This window comes from Nicotiana attenuata, unplaced genomic scaffold, assembly GCF_001879085.1.
Source record: "Nicotiana attenuata strain UT unplaced genomic scaffold, NIATTr2, whole genome shotgun sequence".
Classification (NCBI taxonomy): domain Eukaryota; kingdom Viridiplantae; phylum Streptophyta; class Magnoliopsida; order Solanales; family Solanaceae; genus Nicotiana; species Nicotiana attenuata.
The window spans coordinates 121003-140127 of NW_017672848.1; the positions used below are offsets into that span (position 1 = coordinate 121003).

At 38.4% G+C, this 19125-nt stretch overlaps 1 protein-coding gene across 6 annotated transcripts; it reads right to left on the reverse strand.

Moving 5' to 3' along the window:
• Positions 1-13430: 13430 nt before the first annotated feature.
• On the reverse strand, positions 13431-18623 carry LOC109214689 (replication factor C subunit 3-like). 6 transcript variants are annotated; one of them, XR_002066225.1, is made up of 5 exons: positions 18231-18623; positions 14781-14977; positions 13861-13962; positions 13661-13771; positions 13529-13539 (listed from the first exon to the last, which is right to left on the reverse strand). XR_002066225.1 is itself a non-coding variant. In XM_019378635.1 (4 exons), the coding sequence occupies exons 2-4, from the start codon at positions 13942-13944 to the stop codon at positions 13456-13458; spliced, it is 279 nt and encodes a 92-aa protein (XP_019234180.1). In that variant the 5' UTR covers positions 13945-13962; positions 18231-18622; the 3' UTR covers positions 13431-13455. The 6 variants fall into 6 exon arrangements, 3 of the variants coding, with proteins under 3 accessions (XP_019234180.1, XP_019234179.1, XP_019234178.1); XR_002066224.1 differs by having other exon boundaries at positions 13861-13967; XR_002066223.1 differs by having other exon boundaries at positions 13861-13992.
• Positions 18624-19125: the final 502 nt, after the last annotated feature.

The following is a 19125-nucleotide window of genomic DNA, read 5'->3' on the forward strand; positions in this document are numbered from 1 at the left end:
GATAGCGTAAGTACGTTAACGTCAAGATGATCTCATCTCCGAGTCTACGTCAATTAACCGAAGACGAAACTTTTAATGTACGAAAATGCGAGATGTAACACAAAAGCTCTCATCCTCTTGACAACATAATTACTCTTCTAGATTCTGGAGTACATACCATGTCAAAAGCCAGAAATTCACTTGCCTTCTCAGCCTTTCTCTCTCACATAGAACCCAAAAATATCAAAGAAGCACTGAAAGATGCAGATTGAATTACATCCATGCAAGATGAGATGCATAAGTTTGAAAGGAACAATGTCTGGCACCTGGTATCTAGACCCTCAGATCGAACCATTATAGGGACCAGGTGGGTATTCAGAAACAAGCTTGATGAACTTGGAAACACTACAAGGAACAAGACCAGGCTAGTGGTTCAAGGCTACAATCAGGATGAAGGGATTAATTATGATAAAACGTTGCTCCGGTCGCTCGCATGGAAGCTATTAGAATTCTAATCGCTTTTGCATCTCATATAGAATTCACCTTGTTCCAAATGGATGTCAAAAGTGCATTTCTGAATGGACTTCTAAAGGAAGAAGTCTATGTGAAGCAATCTCAAGGGTTTGAATGTCATGAACATCCTGAATATGTGTTTAAACTGGACAAAGCATTGTATGGATTGAAGCAGGCTCCCGAGCTTAGTATGAAAGGATGTCAAAGTTCCTCTTAGAAAATGGTTTTAAAAGAGAGAAAATTGACAACACCTTGTTCCTAGAAACGGGGAAGGAACCTGCTCATTGTTCAGGTCTATGTTGATGATATCATTTTTGGGGCAACAACTGATTCTCTGTGTGAAGAATTTGTAAAACTCATGGGAAGTGAGTTTGAAATGAGCATGATGGGGGAACTGGACTTCTTCTTGGGCCTTCAAGTAAAACAGTTCTTAAAGGGTACATTCATTTGTCAGCAAAAATACATAAGGGAGCTCTTGAAGAGGTTTGAAATGGAAGCATCAAAGGTGATAGACACTCCCATTGCTACGGCCACTCGACTGGACATGGATGAAACTGGATCCCCTGTGAATCAAACCATGTATAGAGGCATTATTGGGTCTCTTCTCTATCTCACTGCCAGCAGATATGATATTGTCTTCAGTGTGGGGCTATGTGCAAGGTTTCAATCAAATCCCAAGGAATCTCATTTGAAATCTTCCAAAAGAATTTTGAGATACCTTAAAGGAACACGTGACCTGGTCCTTTATTATCCCTCATGTGACAATTTTAATCTCATTGGATATGCTGATGCAGACTATGCAGGTTATCTTGTGGACAGGAAAAATACTTCCGGAATGGCTCACTTCCTAGGTTCATGTCTCATCTCTTGGGGCACAAGGAAGCAAAACTCAGTGGTTCTTTCAACAACTAAAGCAGAATATGTAGCTGTAGCTTCCTGTTCTGCTCAACTTCTATGGATTAAGAAGCAACTGGAGGATTTTGGGGTACTTACTGAGAGTGTGCCCCTTCTATGTGATAACACCAGTGCACTCAACATGTCCAAGAATCCAGTTCAACACAAAAGGACCAAGAATATTGATGTGAGGCATCATATTCTGAGGGACAATGTGGAGAAAGGGTTGATCTGTATGAAGTTCTGCAGCACAGAAGACCAAATTGCAGATATCTTCACCAAAGCATTAAGTAGGGAACATTTTGAAAGAAACAGGGTGAAGTTGGGGCTTTTAAACCCCAATTGAGAATTTGATTTCTCATCAGTTGGCTATGAAAATCACCTTCAGGTAAAACTAGCTAAATTGTTTTCTGGCCAAGTCTAACTCACTTCAAAACCGTTGCAGGTAAACACGCATGATGAGTATAGAAGTTGTAGATGCAGTGCATGGAAAATAAAAGAGGATTAATACTTTCAAATAACAGGTCAAGGACCTGGTTCTTGTACCAAAGGTTAGTAGTTCTGTGCATTCTTTAATACACGTCTTAAAAGGGTACAAAACTCAATTGCCATGTCATCCACCTTTTCAGACCATGTTGTCACGTCTCTTCACTTCAAATCATTCCATCTCCCTCTGAAACATTGCACTTCTCCACGCACAATCGCCATTTCAGAATCGGTCCCTATCTATCTCTTCATAATTATCCATTCTTAATAAAACCCTCCTCCGTTCTCCACAAACCATAAGTCCTCCATTAGAACTTCCCAAAGTACCTTCACTCCATCTTTTCAATGGTTGATACAAACTCCGACCTCCCTACCTCAGTCATCCCTGATACTGAAAAACCTATGGAATCCTTCGTCCCTACTAAGTCTTCTATAACCACTCTTACTCTCCCCGCTGAAATCACACCTCACCTAGATTCCCCATCTTTCTCTATTTCAGAAACCCCTAAAATTGTTGATCCGTCCTCTCCATCTTCTGAGGTTCCCACTAATCAAAGAACAAGTGGAGAACAACATCAAAGCCTTGAGGTCGCATAGGGTTCTGCCATTGTTGCTGCAGATTCCGTGGTGGCAGCGGTGCCGATTGAGAAAGAAAATGTTGTAACCATCTTTGTGGTGTCTGCTGATAGTCTCCTGCATGAGATAATTTCTCAGAGAAACGAGGTACATGGTATGGGGGAAGAAGGAGCCATAGTGACTGTTGCGGGCGCTGCACTAGCAGAAACTACTGGACCCTCACATGAGAAACCTGACCCCTCTCCGGGGGCCCAGGTCAGGGTTCTCATTCCCAGGACAGTTCTGCACCTGTATTTACTGTTGCGCCTTTGAACATTCAAGCACTTGAGATGAGGTCCAGCGACGAGGGGGATTTAGACAACCTGGTTCTTGATGCGTTCATAGTCAAGCGAAGGGTGGTGTCCACTCCTGAGTCTTCTACCAAGCGACCTACGACTAGGTTGCAACCTAAGGTGGCCTACGACTCTGCCCTTCAGAAAAGTAGAAAAAGCAGTAAGAAGTAAATGAGGAGGTTGGTGAAAGATAATATGCCAGTATGTGATAAAGATGTCCCTGTAGTAGAAGTGGAAAAGGAATCACCAGAGGAATCCGGTTCCTTGGTGAGACGGTTCCAGAAAAAGAAGCAGCCTGCTTCAGTAGAGGGAGTTTCAACCCCCAGTTCCAAATTGAAGGATGTTGTAAGTGATTCCTCAATTTCTGATGAGGATGTGTTAGTCAAGTCTAAGGGAAAATAGCAATCAAGTGGTGGGAAGTCTGGCAAATGAAAGGCTGAAACTGTTCAGGAACCTGGTTCTGTGAAAAGGCTCAGGAGTAAAGGCAGTTCTATTTCAGAACACCTAAGGCACCAAAAGGTTCTGCTGGGTCGTACATTTGACCCAGCAATCTCTGAGACGGCTGGTATGCGACAAGTTCTTGAGATGGTTGAGTTTCAACGATGGGGGCATCTATTCCAAATAGATGCACCTAAGGTGTATGAGGATGAGGTTCAAAGTTTCTTTGTTATCCTCTTTCCCGTTGAGACAGACCATGTTTGTGCTTTGGTGAATGGAGTAGATATCATGTTCGACGTAGGTTTGCTTGGGGACATTCTTAAAGTCCCTACAGTTGGTATGTCTAGTGTGAAGGATGCGTGTCAGTCTAATTTCCGGAATGTTGTGGTAAAGGACAATGCGAACCAAAAGGGGGACCAAATCCACAAGAAGGCATTACTCCCTATTTATCAACTGCTCTTCGAATTGGTAAACAAATTTCTATTGCCTCGTGCTGAGATGAGGTCCATGACTTCTAAGTCTGACCTATTTTTTATGGAGCAACTAGATAGCTTTACTCTTGTCAGTCTGCCTGCTATTATGATCGAACACATGCAAAAAGTAGCAACCTTCAAGGATGGTAATCATGGCCTTCCATATGGGTTTCTGCTTACGCAAGTGTTTAAGTTCTTTGAGGTGCCGCTGGGGCAAGGCAAGGTAGGAACTAAGAAGCATACTTTCTCACAAACAACATTGGAAGAAAGCGAGTCCATAGAAAAGAATGGGGGTAGGCAGTACATCAACCGTCTCACGGCTCATTAATGCTCAAAATAGTGCAACTGAGGAGATTCGTTGGTTTAAGGCTAGGAATGCTATCCTGGAAGGTCAGCAAGCCCAAGGGGTTCCGGCGTCAAATGATGAAGTAGCTCGTTTGACTAAAGAGAATGCTGATCTCAGGCGCAAGTCGAGAACATGAAAGCAGAACTGCTCAATGATCAAAAGTTGGCCAATGCCCGAATAGACCTAGTTCTCCAAACTCTTGTTGCAGCCTCCAAGCCCTCTACTCCTAGTGCCCCCTAAGTACCCCTTCAGTGACCAGTTTCTGGAATGTTCTTTTAAGTTTTTTTTATGGCATATATTTTGTTTCTTTTTTTGATGTGGTTGGGATGTAACAGTATTGCTCCCGTCTTTAACAGTCCAATTTTGCATTTGCTTTTTAAGCAAAGGCATATATTTTTATCTATATAAAATTTATCCTCTCTTATTGTCTCATTGCTTTTATTTTATGATTCTCTTCTATATCTTGTTGTGTGCACATATGTGTCATGAGTTAGCTCGCCTAGACTTCTTTATGTTGTTTAACTGCTTGTGTATTTTTAATGATGTCAAAAAGGGGAATAAGTTGGATGATAAAATTTGAGAGTATAATTTGAATCAAGGATCTGATTAAGGGGGAAGGCATAAAGTCAAGGGGAACTTGTGAGCTCTTGTTACTTTATTTGGATATTTCTGCTCTAAATACATGTTATCAATGTCTAAGTTTGGCATCATCAAAAAGGGGAAATTGATGATTTTCAATGTCTTTGCCTTATGTTTTGACGATCTAACAAACTTACTGTCAAGGACCAGATAGGGAACCTGGCACACTTGGGCTACATTGCAAGTTAACGGATTCTAGCTAAATGTGAACTGCTATAACGTCAGGAGATAGAGAACCAAACAAGGACCTGATACCCTTGTGGTTCCCTCATAGCAGTACGAAGTCAATTGGACACAGTTGGAAGCGACGTGACTGCCTGGACTGTTTTTGCCTGCACTGCAATGTTTCATGTGGCCACTTATCCTTTGACCAACCAAAGTGCTTACATCATTCAAGTGATGTCATCAAGGTGGATCAACAAGGAGATTATATCAAAACATCACTTGAGAATTAGATTCACGCTTTCAAGCCTTCTGCAAAATAGTAAACTTCATTCTCAAGAGCTTGAAGAACAAAGTTAAACGCTACTACGGACCATTTCCTAAATCTAGTATTTTGTTGTCCTTAGTTGAGTTGTAACTTTGTGATTGTTCTTATTGTAATTCCTAAATTGCTTTGCTAGAACCGTTGATTAGGAACCCTCTTGTAAGAACCATAAACTCTCTGAGTTTGTGTTGTGACTAGAGTTAGTCATAAGTTAAAGTCTTTTGTAACTAGAGAGTTACAAAGTGGCTTGTGGTAAGCGTATCACAAGTTAGTTGAGTTGAAGTCTTTGTAGTGGAGTCATTACAAAGTGGCTTGTAATAGGTGTTTACAAGTTAGTGAAGTTGAAAGCCTACAAGTGTAGGTCGTGGTTTTTTGTCCCCTTGAGTTGGGATTTTCCACGTAAAAATCATGTGTCTTATTTACTTTCTGTTTCATTAGCATTCTAAGTTAAAACTCATAGAGGACCAGGTACTCTATAGTTTGGTGGACTCATATAAACTAACAGGTTTTGACCCTAATGCTTACAAGCTATTTGCAAACGCTGGATACAATCCCAATGAGCCGTCAAAGTTAGGGAAACTCCCATCAGAAGCTGCAGCGAGACAACCACGTGAAGGTTTGGGATACAAGAAAACATCACCAATGCGCACCTCAATAAGAAGGGCGAGTAGCAATTATATCACTGTAGAAGACGAATCTGCCGCTTCTAACAGGCCTTATGTCTTTGATCGACTTGGAAAATCAACTGTGTGAACTTCCGTATTGGAGATATTGGATCCATTAAAGAAGGGGAATAAGTTCCAGAGAAATTATCGAAATACAAGAACACCCGCTTCGCCCAAAATTCAAAAGATCTCTAAAGATTTCCAAAGTTTGGTTCCTTCTAGAATGAAGCGGCAAACAAAAGTCATGGTTTCATGTGATGAAGTACTGAAGGTGAAGCCATACACTATGGTCTACACTAAAGAACGTGATGAAGACGAAGAAAGTGTGGGTTCTTCGTATCATGTTACTGCACAAAGTGAGCATGATGTTTTATCTCTAATGGAGGATGACGAGAAATTGGACGATGTTTCACCGTGTTATCACATATCCTTCAACGATGGAGACTCTCAAGAAAATGAAGATGCGGAAGACGCTTCACCTGAACTTGAAGAAGGAGTGAAGACTATAGTTGATGCCTTAAAAGAAGTTAACCTTGGCACCGATGAGGAATCAAGACCCACCTACCCAAGTGCTTTATTAGAAGTTGATGAAGAAAGAACTTATATTGAGTTACTCAAGGAGTACAGGGATGTCTTTGCTTGGAGCTACAAAAGATGCCTGGCTTGGACCCGAAAGTAGCAGTCCATCACCTTGCCGTCAAGAATGGTGCTCGCCCTGTTAAACAAGCCCAAATGCGCTTTAGGCCGGACTTGGTTCCCTTGATTGAAACCGAAGTTAACAAACTCATCGAAGCTAGCTTTATTCGTGAAGTTAAATACCCAACATGGGTTTCAAGTATTGTCCCTGTAAGGAAGAAAAATGGCCAAAATCAAGTGTGTGTTGACTTCAGGGATCTCAACAATGTGTGCTTAAAAATATGAATTTCCCCTTCCTATTACAGAGCTGATGATCAATGCTACTATTGGGTACGAGGCAATGTCATTTATGTACGGTTCATCAGGCTATAACCAAATTCGCATGGCGCCATAAGATGAAGAGCTTACTGCATTCTGTACCCCCAAGGGCATTTATTGCTACAAGGTAATACCTTTTGGCTTGAAGAACGCTGGTGCTACTTACCAAAGGGATATGCAGAATATTTTTGATGATTTTCTCCATAAGAATGTCGAATGCTGTGTTGACGACTTGGTGGTAAAATCAAGAGAGAAGAGCGACCACTTGAAAGACTTGAGAATGGTGTTCGAGTTGCTCCGGAGGTACCGACTTAGGATGAATCCATTGAAATGTGCCTTTGGATTTACTTCTGGAAAGTTTCTTGGTTTCATTGTCCGACATAGAGAGATCAAAATTGATCAAGCCAAATTGGATGCCATTTTGGAAATGCCTGAGCCTCGGGATATTCACGAATTGAAAAGTCTGCAAGGAATGTTGCGTACCTTAGGAGATTCATCTCAAACCTATTTGGTGTCAACCTTTCAGTCGCCTTATGAATAAAGGTGTCCCTTTCAAATGGGACTAAGCATGTAGTAATGCCTTTGAGAGCATTAAATCCTACTTGATGAACCCTCCAGTTTTGGCAGCCCCTATACTTGGAAAGCCGCTGATACTATACATTTCAGCACAAGAAAGGTCAGTTGGAGCGCCGTTGGCCCAAGAAAATAGTGAAGGAAAATAAAACTCCCTTTACTACTTGAGCAGGATGATGACACAAAATGAGCTGAATTATTCGCCAATTGAAAAGTTATGTTTGGCGCTAGTCTTCTCAATCCAAAATTTGAAGCACTACTTTCAAGCTCATGTCGTTCGTTTGGTTTCTAAAGCAAATCCCATCAAGTTCGTGATGTTAAAACCTTACCTTAGTGATCGACTATCAAGGTGGTACCTCTAGTTTCAACAATTTGAAATCGTGTACATCTCTCAAAAGGTTATAAAAGGACAAGCGTTAGCGGACTTCTTGGCAGATCACCCTATACCTGATAATTGGGAGCTAACTGACGAACTACCTGATGAGGACGCAATGGTCGTTGAAGTTCAACCTCCATGGAAGATATACTTTGATGGTGCTGCGCATTGTGGGGAGCTGATGCTGGCATAGTATTTGTCACCTCCCAAGGTGAAGTCTTGCCCTACTCCTTCACTTTGACACAACTCTGTTCCAACAATGTTGCTGAGTATCAAGATATATTGATCCAAATAAATNNTGCAAGAAGTAATGCTCCTCGTTATTTCCTTTTCTAACTAATGTTTTCCTCTCTAGCAAAATGTCTCTCACCTCAAAGATCCATTTCCATCTGCTCTTGAATATCAAATTTCTCAGTGTTGACAAACAGATTAGAGGCATACTTGCACAAAAAGAGGGATTTGTTTTCTCAAACGCAACAACACCCTCACTCCCAAGCAAGTTGGGGTCGGCTATATGTATTCTCAGTTCCTGACTATCCATGTCACTCCATTTAAGGTCATCACAGTCCAATATGTTTTCTCAAATGCAACAAATAATTAAATGTTGTTAATATGTAAAGAATGTATCAAAGTAAGTTTATGAATAAGTACCTTTTTTACAAGAATTTTTATGAATAAATACTTGAATTAATCAGTTCCAGACATCAACTGGATGAAAGTAGCTTTCGTAACTGATAGTAACACATTTCATTTTATTTTGTGGTTGCCTAAATTTTCTGCCTCTTTAAATGGAAAAAGCATTATGAGGAATCAAAAGGATTATCATGATTTTGATACTTCTGTTTATTTCAATTTAACTAGCAATACTTCTCCTGAAGTTAAAATTTATGGAACTTGTGCATTCACATGTTGCCTAACCTTTATATTCTTTAAACTTGAAATCCACATGCTATGTTACTAAAACAAAGAGAAAAAATACACACACATGGGTAAAGTAAAACTAAAACTTCTAAAAGAATTAAAGAATATAGAAAGAAAGAAGGATATCAGTTGCAATTGATCCCTAACCATGGAAGTCACTGGTTGTTGTCACTTTTACCAAAAGCAGATCTCTATTGATTGCACCCTAAGTTTTGTTTAAAAAAAAATATAAAACCAATTATACTTGACTTTTTTCATCCATACAAATTGTGTGAATACATCCTTTCTCTCTAGCATCAATGTCTGATGATGAGTCATGTATTTTATATTTAAAGCAAAAACACATTAAAAAGGAATCTCTACAACTACATGTGCATCATTCAAGCTGACACAATATCAATCATAAATTCTTGCCACAAAAAACTACAGCAAAGGAATGGGATTTTCTATCCAAGCTACTGACCCTCTTTCTTTTCTTTTACAAATCAAAAGAATTTATTAAAAGTACATCAAAATCATGATAACTTCACAAATGAAGTTCAGCTGCACTGTACATCAAATCTCCCAAAACTCTAACCAACTATCTATAAGTAGGTACGGCCGCTGTGCACCAAAAGTATAAGAGGATCAAAATAGAACTTTTCACTCTTCAGACAAGGCTCTCAAAACGCTTCAAAAATTCCCTATTCCTTCTTCTTCAACTTCACCAAAAAAAATGCAAAACACAAATAATGCAAAAACTAAAGTTGTTGCTCATTAAAGACAACTTATTTTCTGTTCAGCGCCCTCCACTTTCTGAACAATGTAGGAATGACAACTACAAGTCAAATACGAGGGCAGAAAATATTGAACTCTAGAAATGCAAGAAGAGAGGGCTGGTGCTCACATCATAGCAGGAACGATTAAGGGAAATAGATGAAATCAGTCAGCTGTTAGCTGTTTTAGAAGCCTTCAAACTGGAGAGTTCAAAGAATGACTCACTGGTGTGGCTGACGGACAATGAAGGAATTTTTACAGAAAGTAGCTGCTATAATATGTTTCAAGAATATTTGAATAATTGGAAGGAGGCATGGCCTTGGAAGATGATATGGAAGACTAAAGCACCATCAAAAGTGGCATGTTTTGGGGTGGGTTGCTACTAGAAATGCCTGTCTAACTCAAGATCTGCTCCAGAGGAGAGGATTTATAATGTGTAGCAGGTGCTATCTATGTGAGAAGGAAGTAGTATCAAGAAATCACATACCACTGTGTTTTTGCCGGGCAAACTCTGTTGTGTTATGATTATTTGGAGTGCACTGGGTGATGCCTAGAGATGTGCAGAGTTTGTCAAGCTGGAAAGCACAGAAGATTGGAGGAAACAGAAAGAAAATTTGGAGAACCGCTCCTCTATACATCTTATGGAGTATATGGTTAGAAAGGAATAGGAGGTGTTCTGATAAAGACAAGAAACAGATAGCAGTTGTAAAGTATAATTGTTTGGAAAATCTGTTGCATTGGTGTAAAGGGATGTTTTATACTTTTTAGATTCATTGAGATGAGTGTGCTTAATTGCTATATGATGACCTCTGTACTAATGTATTTTGCAGTACCATCTTGGTCCTTGCCTTAATAATATTTACTTATCTTATAAAAAAAAGATTAAGGTCATTCTTAAATCCCACTTTCCTCTTGCCTCTTTTAGCTAGACTAAAGTATCTTTTTTTTTATGAGTATAGCTAGACTAAAGTATCTGTATGGCCACTAAAAAACAACATACCTAGTGTACTTGGGCCTGGGAGGGTAGCGTTGTTACAAGGCCAATTTTAGCACAATTGACACTGCACGGCAGTAGCCAAACTCTCAACCACTCAGCCTTACTTTTTTCGCACACAGTTTAGAACTTGATTATTTCAGACTTAGCAAAACGTAGCAACACACAGTAGTATGGGTAAAACCCAACCTTTATTCAATTCTCGCAGAATTTACAAAGGAACTCAGTTGGAAGGGTCACATATGCTACTTGCCTTTGAACCAACGAAATTACAACATATAAAAGGGGCTGCCTATGGCACATTACAAAGGGGCAGTTATACAATGTGCCTTGCACATGACCAGGCTAAAAAAAAGCATAACTATATAGTTATATTTTGAATTCAAACTTTCCCACGAAATTGAATCCCTTTTCAGCATTTTGGCCAACTACAACATGTGCATTGCACATGGCTAAACTTTCACAGCACACTTCTTCAGTCACATGACTTGCACACTTGTTCTACAGCTTTTGCCCACACTTTGTCTTTCTGCCTTGCCTTGTCTTTGAAACATGCCTCGCCCATAAGCTCATGACTGTGTCTTGTCACAAACTTAGCCATCCCACTGATCCGCACGCATGCCTTAGTCAAGTGTCATGCGCCTACATTTGCTATAGCCGTTGCCCACAATCAAGGTTGCCTTGTCATCACCCAAGGCACCTTGTCTAAGTCCATGCACTAACTTAGACACACCTGCAGCTCCGCACATTGCTTGCCAACACCCGCACAAACCTATGCCAAGGGGTACAAGCCTTTGACATAGATTCTGCCCGACATCCGTCATGTCTCAATATTAGGGGCTAACAAACCACCCCCACTAGTTGAACTCGACGCCCTCGTGGAGGCTGATTTCAAGTAGTCCTCTATTTGCTGTTCATATTGCCACAATGAAGCACCATTTTCCCAAGTCGCATCTGCCTCGGGCTTTCCTTTCCACAGAATCAAAAATTATGTCTGCCTGTTTTTCTTATGCATCCCAAGAACCCGATGGTCAAGAATCTTCTCAATTTCTTCCTCAAGCTGAGTACGCACCTCAGGAGGAGCTCCCTTTGTTTTGTGCCTGTCCGGATCTTCAACATAAGGCCTTAGATAACTCAAAGAAAGCAGTGGTACGTTTGATATGTTGTTCAAAGAAAGCTGCTTTGTTTTGTGCCTGTCCGGATCTTCAACATAAGGCCTTAGATAAATCAAAGAAAGCAGTGGTACGGTTGATATGTTGTTCAAAGAAAGCTGCTCCGTTGACAGAACAAAGAGAGCTCCTCCTAAGATGCGCACTCAGCTTGAGGAAGAAATTGAGAAGATTCTTGACCACCAGGTTCTTGGGATGCATAAGAAAAACAGGCGGACAGAATCAGAAAGGAAAGCTCGAGGCAGATGAGACTTGGGAAAAGGGTGCTTCATTGTGGCAATATGAACAGCAAATAGAGGACTACTTGAAATCAGCCTCCACGAGGGCGTCGAGTTCAACTAGTGGGGGTGGTTTGTTAGCCCCTAATATTGAGACATAACGGATCTCGGGCAGAATCTATGTCAAGGGCTTGTACGTTGCCCCTTGGCATAAGTTTGTGCGGGTGTTGGCAAGCAATGTGCGGAGCTGGAAATGTGTCTAAGTTAGTGCATGGACTTAGGCAAGTCAGCTAGGCAAGGTGTCTTGGGTGTTGGCAAGGCAACCTTGATTGTGGGCAGCGGCTATGGCAAACGAAGGCGCATAGCACTTGGCTAAGGCATGCGTACGGATAAGTGGGACGACAAAGGTTGTGACAAGACATTGTCATGAGCTTATGGGCGAGGCATGGTCCAAAGACGAGGCAAGGCAGGAAGGCAAAGTGTGGGCAAAAGCTGTATAACAAGTGTGCAAGTCATGTGACTGAAGAAGTGTGATGCGCATGTGCTGTGGAAGTTTAGCCATGTGCAATACACATGTTGCAGTTGGCCAAAATGCTGAAGATGGATTCAATTTCGTGGGAAAGTTTGAATTCAAAATATAACTTAGTAGTTATTCTTGTTTTTTGGCTGGTCATGTGCAAGGCACATTGTATAACAGCCCCAGTGTAACTGGCCTTTTGTAATCTGCCATTGGCAGCCCCCTTTTGTATGTTGTATTTCGTTGACTAAGGCAAGTAGCATATGTGAGCCTTCCAACTGAGTTCCTTTGTACATTTCTGCGAGAATTGAATAAGGTTGGGTTTTACCCGTACTACTGTGTGCTGCTACGTCTTACAAGTCAAAAATAATTCTAAGTGTCAAACTGTGTGAAAAGTAAGGCTGAGTGGCTGAGAGTTTGGCTACTGCCGTGCAGTGTCAATTGTGCTAAAATTGGCCCTATAACAACTGGTATCAGAGCCAGGTTCGTGAATTGGGGCCATGTGGAGGTAAAGAGGTTATTTTCGATAGACCCCCGGGCTCAAGAAAAGCATTTCTAAGCAGGATTGAAAAAGAAGCAACCACTAAAAAACATAAAGAAATAGACCAAAACGCTAACTCAATGGGCTATTCATTGTGTCATCTAAATATTCCATGTTTATGCAATATGAAGAACAATTATTGGATGGAATAGATCTTCCAACTTTATTTACCTCAAAAGCAAACACCTCGAAGACCAGATTTCAACCAGTGTTGGAAGTTTGCAAGATATTTGCCAAGTTGGATTGGGAGGACGATGGGCTTCATTTTTCTACTTTAGTTTGTATTATCGTTATGCTCTGATTACGGTAGTGTTTGTAATGCATGAGACAAACTTCCTGACTATTCGTTATAGGCACCAGATTGAGTTGTAATTATTAAGTAACTTTGTCAATTGTTGGATTCTTCAGTTGTTTTTTCCATGTCTTACTTTTAAATAAAAAAGGCATTGAAATATTCTCTAGACACTTCAAGTACCAAGATTTCTTCTTAATGTTTTTCCTTATATTGTTGACTTGAACAGCGTCTTGGCCGAAAAAGATAGGAACCTACTGATCTAAATATTTTGATATATGTACAGAACTAAGAATAATACAGCTATACACAGAATTCACATTAACATACTTGCACCTTGAAAAAAGAAATTCAAGGAAAAGCTTACATCAACTTTCCAAATCTTGTTCTCAACCTTAACCTGCATCAGTTGTCCAACCAATGGAAACCATATTACTATAGAGATCAATTAAGTAGCAAATTTCATATTTTAGCGAAGAAAACACATAAAAAGAAATCAATTGAAAAGAGACAGGAGTTACCTTATCGGCACTTGGACCAAAAATCTGCCTCAGAAGTGCCATAATCAGAGTTTTCTTCCCTGACCCGGAAGGGCCATAAAAGAGAAGATGAGGACAATCTCCCGCTAACACCTAATAGTAAGCATAAAGAAAAGGGTCACAATAGTTGATATAATTCGAGAATTCACAAAGGTGTATACTACAAATAAAAGAAGTTTTACCAGCTTTTGAAGATTTTGAGCAACATCCTCGTGGACAATAACTTTGTCTAGGGTTTTGGGGCGGTACTTGTCAACCCACAACATCTTCAAATTTGAGCCAAACTACTCTAAGAGAATGAGGAAAACAGGAGCCTGAGAGTAGATATTAGGCGACAAATTTTTATAATTTTTTTTTGGTTAAACAATTTTTATTTTTATAATTCTTATGCTAGACAAAAATGGAAAGCACTGTAATTTTTTAAGTTTAATTTTCCAATTACATATTAAACAATCCCCAAGCGAAACTACCGAGTTTTTACAAGTTATCTTGTTAATGACGAAAAGGGGAACATACAATTCACAGAGTTCTTCATAGCACAGAGAAAGAAACCATCCACATCTTTATAAAATAAATAAAAAAGAAGTTAAAACATTATGGAATAAAAAGCTAGACCAACTATATAAGTCTGATTGAAATCACTAAATAAAGTAGTATGCAGAATTTCACTGTCAAGAAACTCAAAAAATTTAAAATAGCATAAAATAAAGAGCAAATAGAAAGATCATGAAGTAAGTAGCTATTATCAGAGGTAAAGAAAGGATCAGGTGAGGGGTAAAGTAGTATAAAGCCAAGCATTTCATAGTAAATACTTACGCAAAAAAACGAGAAATGCTCTATGCACATGCATATAGGCAGTCAAGTTGTATGCAAAATTACTTCTTCGAAGAAAAATAAGCACGAAATAACACAGGCCTTAGGTACATTTTCAACCAAAGAGATGCTTACAAGTTGCTTCTTCAATTTAATTTAAAGTTGAGGGTTTGCAATGGTTCGCAAATCCAACTCTAGAAATCTTCAACAACAATTTTTTCCAATGAAATTCATCAGATTTTTTGTGACTTTCGAGATTCGGAAACAAAGAAAAGTGAAGAAATTTGACCTGATTCGCGACCAATTTTCCTTGGGGTGCTTGGGAAGGCTGTCAGTGAATGAGCAGACTAAAAAGAGGCAATTGCAGCAGAATGCGTAAAAGATCAATTCCCCGCCAAATGCGAACGATGTCGTTTTCGCCCTAACTTGGATGTTGTGCTAGATGGGCTACTTACTAGGGTTGGGCTATTGTATAGGCCCACCCAGCTATAAAGCAGCAAAAATGGCATTAGATATCCACTTTGAGCACCCCTATGTAAAATGTATCCAGTTTTTAAAAATTATGTGACATTTAATAAACTTTAAGCACTCAAGACCGTCCGCAACTTAACGTAGCATATTGTATAATTGATTTTATAATGATATCCAATAAAAAAACCGTTTATTAATTAATATGATGTATGTTTGAGTATTGTGCCGAATGAACTGATTGTTTTTCTGTAGGATATGAATACTAGTGGATTGAGGTATAAATTGGTAAAATTATTAGAAAAATAAGCATATTGATCAATGACTTATGTTGTTACCGGAGAGTTTCATTTGATTATATATTGTCTCTCTTTTTGTCTTTTTGAGTCGAGGGTCTACCGGAAACAGTCTCTCAGCCCCTTGGGATAAGGATAAGATCTACGTACACTCTACCCGCCCCAGACTCTCAGGGGCGAATTCAGGATTTAAATTCAATGGGTTCTTTTAAAGTTTTTAGCATTGAACTCGTTATATTTTTAAAGTTATGGGTTCTACTATTTTTGTAATTTTCATAAATTTTTACATATAAATTTTATTCTGCATCAAAAGGTATGGGTTCAATTGAACTCGTCGACAATGCGCTACATTCGCCCCCGTAGACTCTACTTATGAGATTTTGCTGTGTTGTTATTGTTGTTGTTGTTGTTTTGTCATGCAGCTGCAAACTTGGCTTGCAATCTAACAATATGAGTAATCAAACATAACGATCTAAAGTTAGGCTAGCCATGCAAAATATTATATTAAAACCAAATGATCTATAAGTGATAATGAAATAATATAGTGAAATTAATTTTTTATACTTCAAAATAAACTACCCCGATAGTGAATTTTTTTTATTTGTACCTAGGAGTGGCAACCGGGTGGGTCAGGTCGGATATGGTTCAGGTCGAAAACGGGTAGTGAAACACTGATAAATTATCCGACCAACCCATATTTAATACAGATAAAAAACGGGTTAACTGGCGAATAATATGGGTAATCATATTATTTATGACTTCTTGAATATGATCACCTTTGGAAGAATTCCTAGTCGACTTTACAAATATAAAAGTTAAACTCATTGGTTATCCATTTGTTAATCCATCCGGTCTAAAATAAGTGATTTTTTGGCTATTTTCACACAGATTAAGGAATCCACCTTTTAACATTAATTAGCAATGAAATTGACCATACTAACCTTTAGTATCTCACATAAACACACCTAACACATACTCCAACGTTATTTACTTCAAGGGCAATTTACGTAAAAAATAATTAATTCATTCTTGAAATCTACAAAAATCACTTATTTTGGACCATAAAAAAGGGTCAAAAAATAAGTTATTTTGTAATTATGAGTTTAATATTTATTAAAATTCGATGAACTTATGATGTTTGAATAATATTAATACATCGACGTAGGCAAGTAATAGGTACCAAATACTAAGGTTTGTGCTGATGTCGTTTTTCTAATTTCTCCACTAACTACAGCACACCAACTTCTTAATCCCACCCACAATGCAACTTTTTCTTTGGAGTTTTCTGAAAAGGATAATATTTATATTCAGACAAAAAGAATGGAGTTTTGAGGATTTTCTTTTGATTAAAGATTTTGAGGATTAAATTTTAAACAATTTTATTCTTTCCTTTTGTCCTTTTGTCTTTTTATTATCTTGAGCCGAGGGTCTTTCGAAAACAGCCTCTCTACTCCTTCGGGGTAGGGGTAAGGTCTGCGTACACACTATCCTCTTCAGACCCCACTTGGGGGGATTTTACTGGGTTGTTGTTGTTGTTGTTGTTGTTATTTTTTGCACAAAACTCTACTTGTTTAATAGTTTTAGAATAAATTTTACATATTTAAAATCTATGCGGTTATCCTAATTTTTTATAAAATGATATAAATATATTTATTTACAATAAGTTGAAAATTTTCGTAGTAAAAAGTGTTAGGACCGAGTATCTAATATAAATAAATATAAATTTCTTATCATAAACTTTACACTAGAATAAACTGGTCACAAATTCTAGTTTATTTAATTAATGTCGGCTCATTAAGCTTTCATATGCCAAGTTGCTAGTGAGGTGAATGGTCTGAAACCAAAGTAGATCCAGCTGACAAAGCAGAAAAAGTAGAGGCCCTTCTTTTCACCAGAAATTTAGAAAAGGAAAAAAAAATCAAATGATCAAATGATCTTAAACAAAATAGACCTTAAAGTGAAAGAAAGGAGGAGATTACATGTCAATTGTTTACATTATTAATTTATCCATAAATCTTAATAAAAAAATGAAAAAATAAAAGAAGCAGGAGAAGTAGTGTATTTGTAACATGAATGAATCTCCTTACCTTAGAATGAAAGCAACACAGTAACAGAGAGCAGCACTAATTAGGAAACACAGCTAAAAATTAGGTATCACAACCACGTCACGGGAGCCGTACCCGTAGTTGTAATAATTTAATTGCGCGCCTAAAGTAGACTACGGCTATTTAATGAATTAATTACTTCAAAGTTTTGGATCATTGGGGAAATTCAAATGCCATACGTACATGACAGTTGACAATACAACAACAACAACAACAACAACAACCCAGTATAATCCCACTTAGTGGGGTCTGGGGAGGGTAGTGTGTACGCAGACCTTACCCCTACCCTGGGTACGGAGGCTGTTTCCAAATAGACCCTCGGCATCCTTCCCTCCAAGAACTTCCCACCTTGCTCTTGGGGAGACTCGAACTCACAACCTTCCGGTTGGAAGTGGAGGTTGCTTACCATCAGAGCAACTCCTCTTTGTCTTGTACATGACAGTTGACAATAAAATAAGAAAAATTTAATTAATAGATATTGAAAATTAAACACTACATATACATGAAGCTTTAATTACTACTCCAAACGTTTCATAAAACGCAAACACCAATTCTTAAACAGTTGTTTTCATATAACTAAACCACCGTTTCATAAACTGATGGTTATATTCCTATTTCCCAATCCTCACTAATGGTTCCTGAACACTTTCACTTATTATGACAAATAAACAGAGTTTTATAGACTTGCGATTCTACCATGAACGAGAAAGCTAGAGTTTCAATTTCCATGAAATAGAAGATGAAAATATAAGAAGCTGTTGAACATGTATGAAATCAACTTCTAGACCCATGGAACAATTACTCAGAGCAATAGCAACTTGAATCTCATTCACAATTTCAATTTAAAATAGCAGAGACATTTAGACATACCTAAATAGCGACAAGCAAATTTTAAAAGGCCGAACAAAGGCTGAGAATAACTACGATGAGTCCAGCTACCAATTGAGATGAAAACAGCAACTAACAGCAGTCCGAAATCGGAGAAAGAAAATTCGCAGCCCAGGCGAATCACTTCGAAATTGGCAGCGAACCAACACAGCTGACACAACAATGACACCAGAAATCTCGGACTAAACCAAGCGAACTCCAGCTATAAATTCAAACCACCCTCAAACAATGAGAATCCAAGCGGTGCAGCAGAAATTTTGCTGAAGAAGATGGGAACGGCGTTGTTCTCTTGGGGTAGGGTCTGATTTCTTTTGTTCTATGTCTAGGGTTTATTTAGTGTGAGGGGAAAACGGGACGGTTTGGTTTTTGGGCTGGGTAGTAAAATTTGGGTCTGATTTGGGTACAAGAACTAGTCCAATATTCATTTAAACCTTTCCTTCAATTTCTTTTTCTTATTTCCTTTTCTCTTTTTTTAATTAAGAAAAAAACCTCAATAATATTACTAAATTAGTCTAAATTGTAAAATAAAACTAATTATTTAATTACAATAATTATAAAATTACTTAATCCTAAATTAAAAGAGAAAAATCACTAATCTAAAAATTAAAAGGTAAAATGTAACAATGAGCCATTTTTGTGATTTTCGTTTTTTAATAAAACAAATAATTAACTAATTAATCCTAAAAATGTAAAAACAAAACCTAAATGCAATGAATGGTATTTTTGACATTTTTCATGATTTTAATAAAAATTAAACGTGCACAAAAATGCATGCAATTAATAAAATCCTATAAAATGGCAAATAATCGGAAAAAAAACTATTTTCTTTTATTTTTTAGGAGTATTTCACATAGGGCAAAAATCACGTGCTCACACT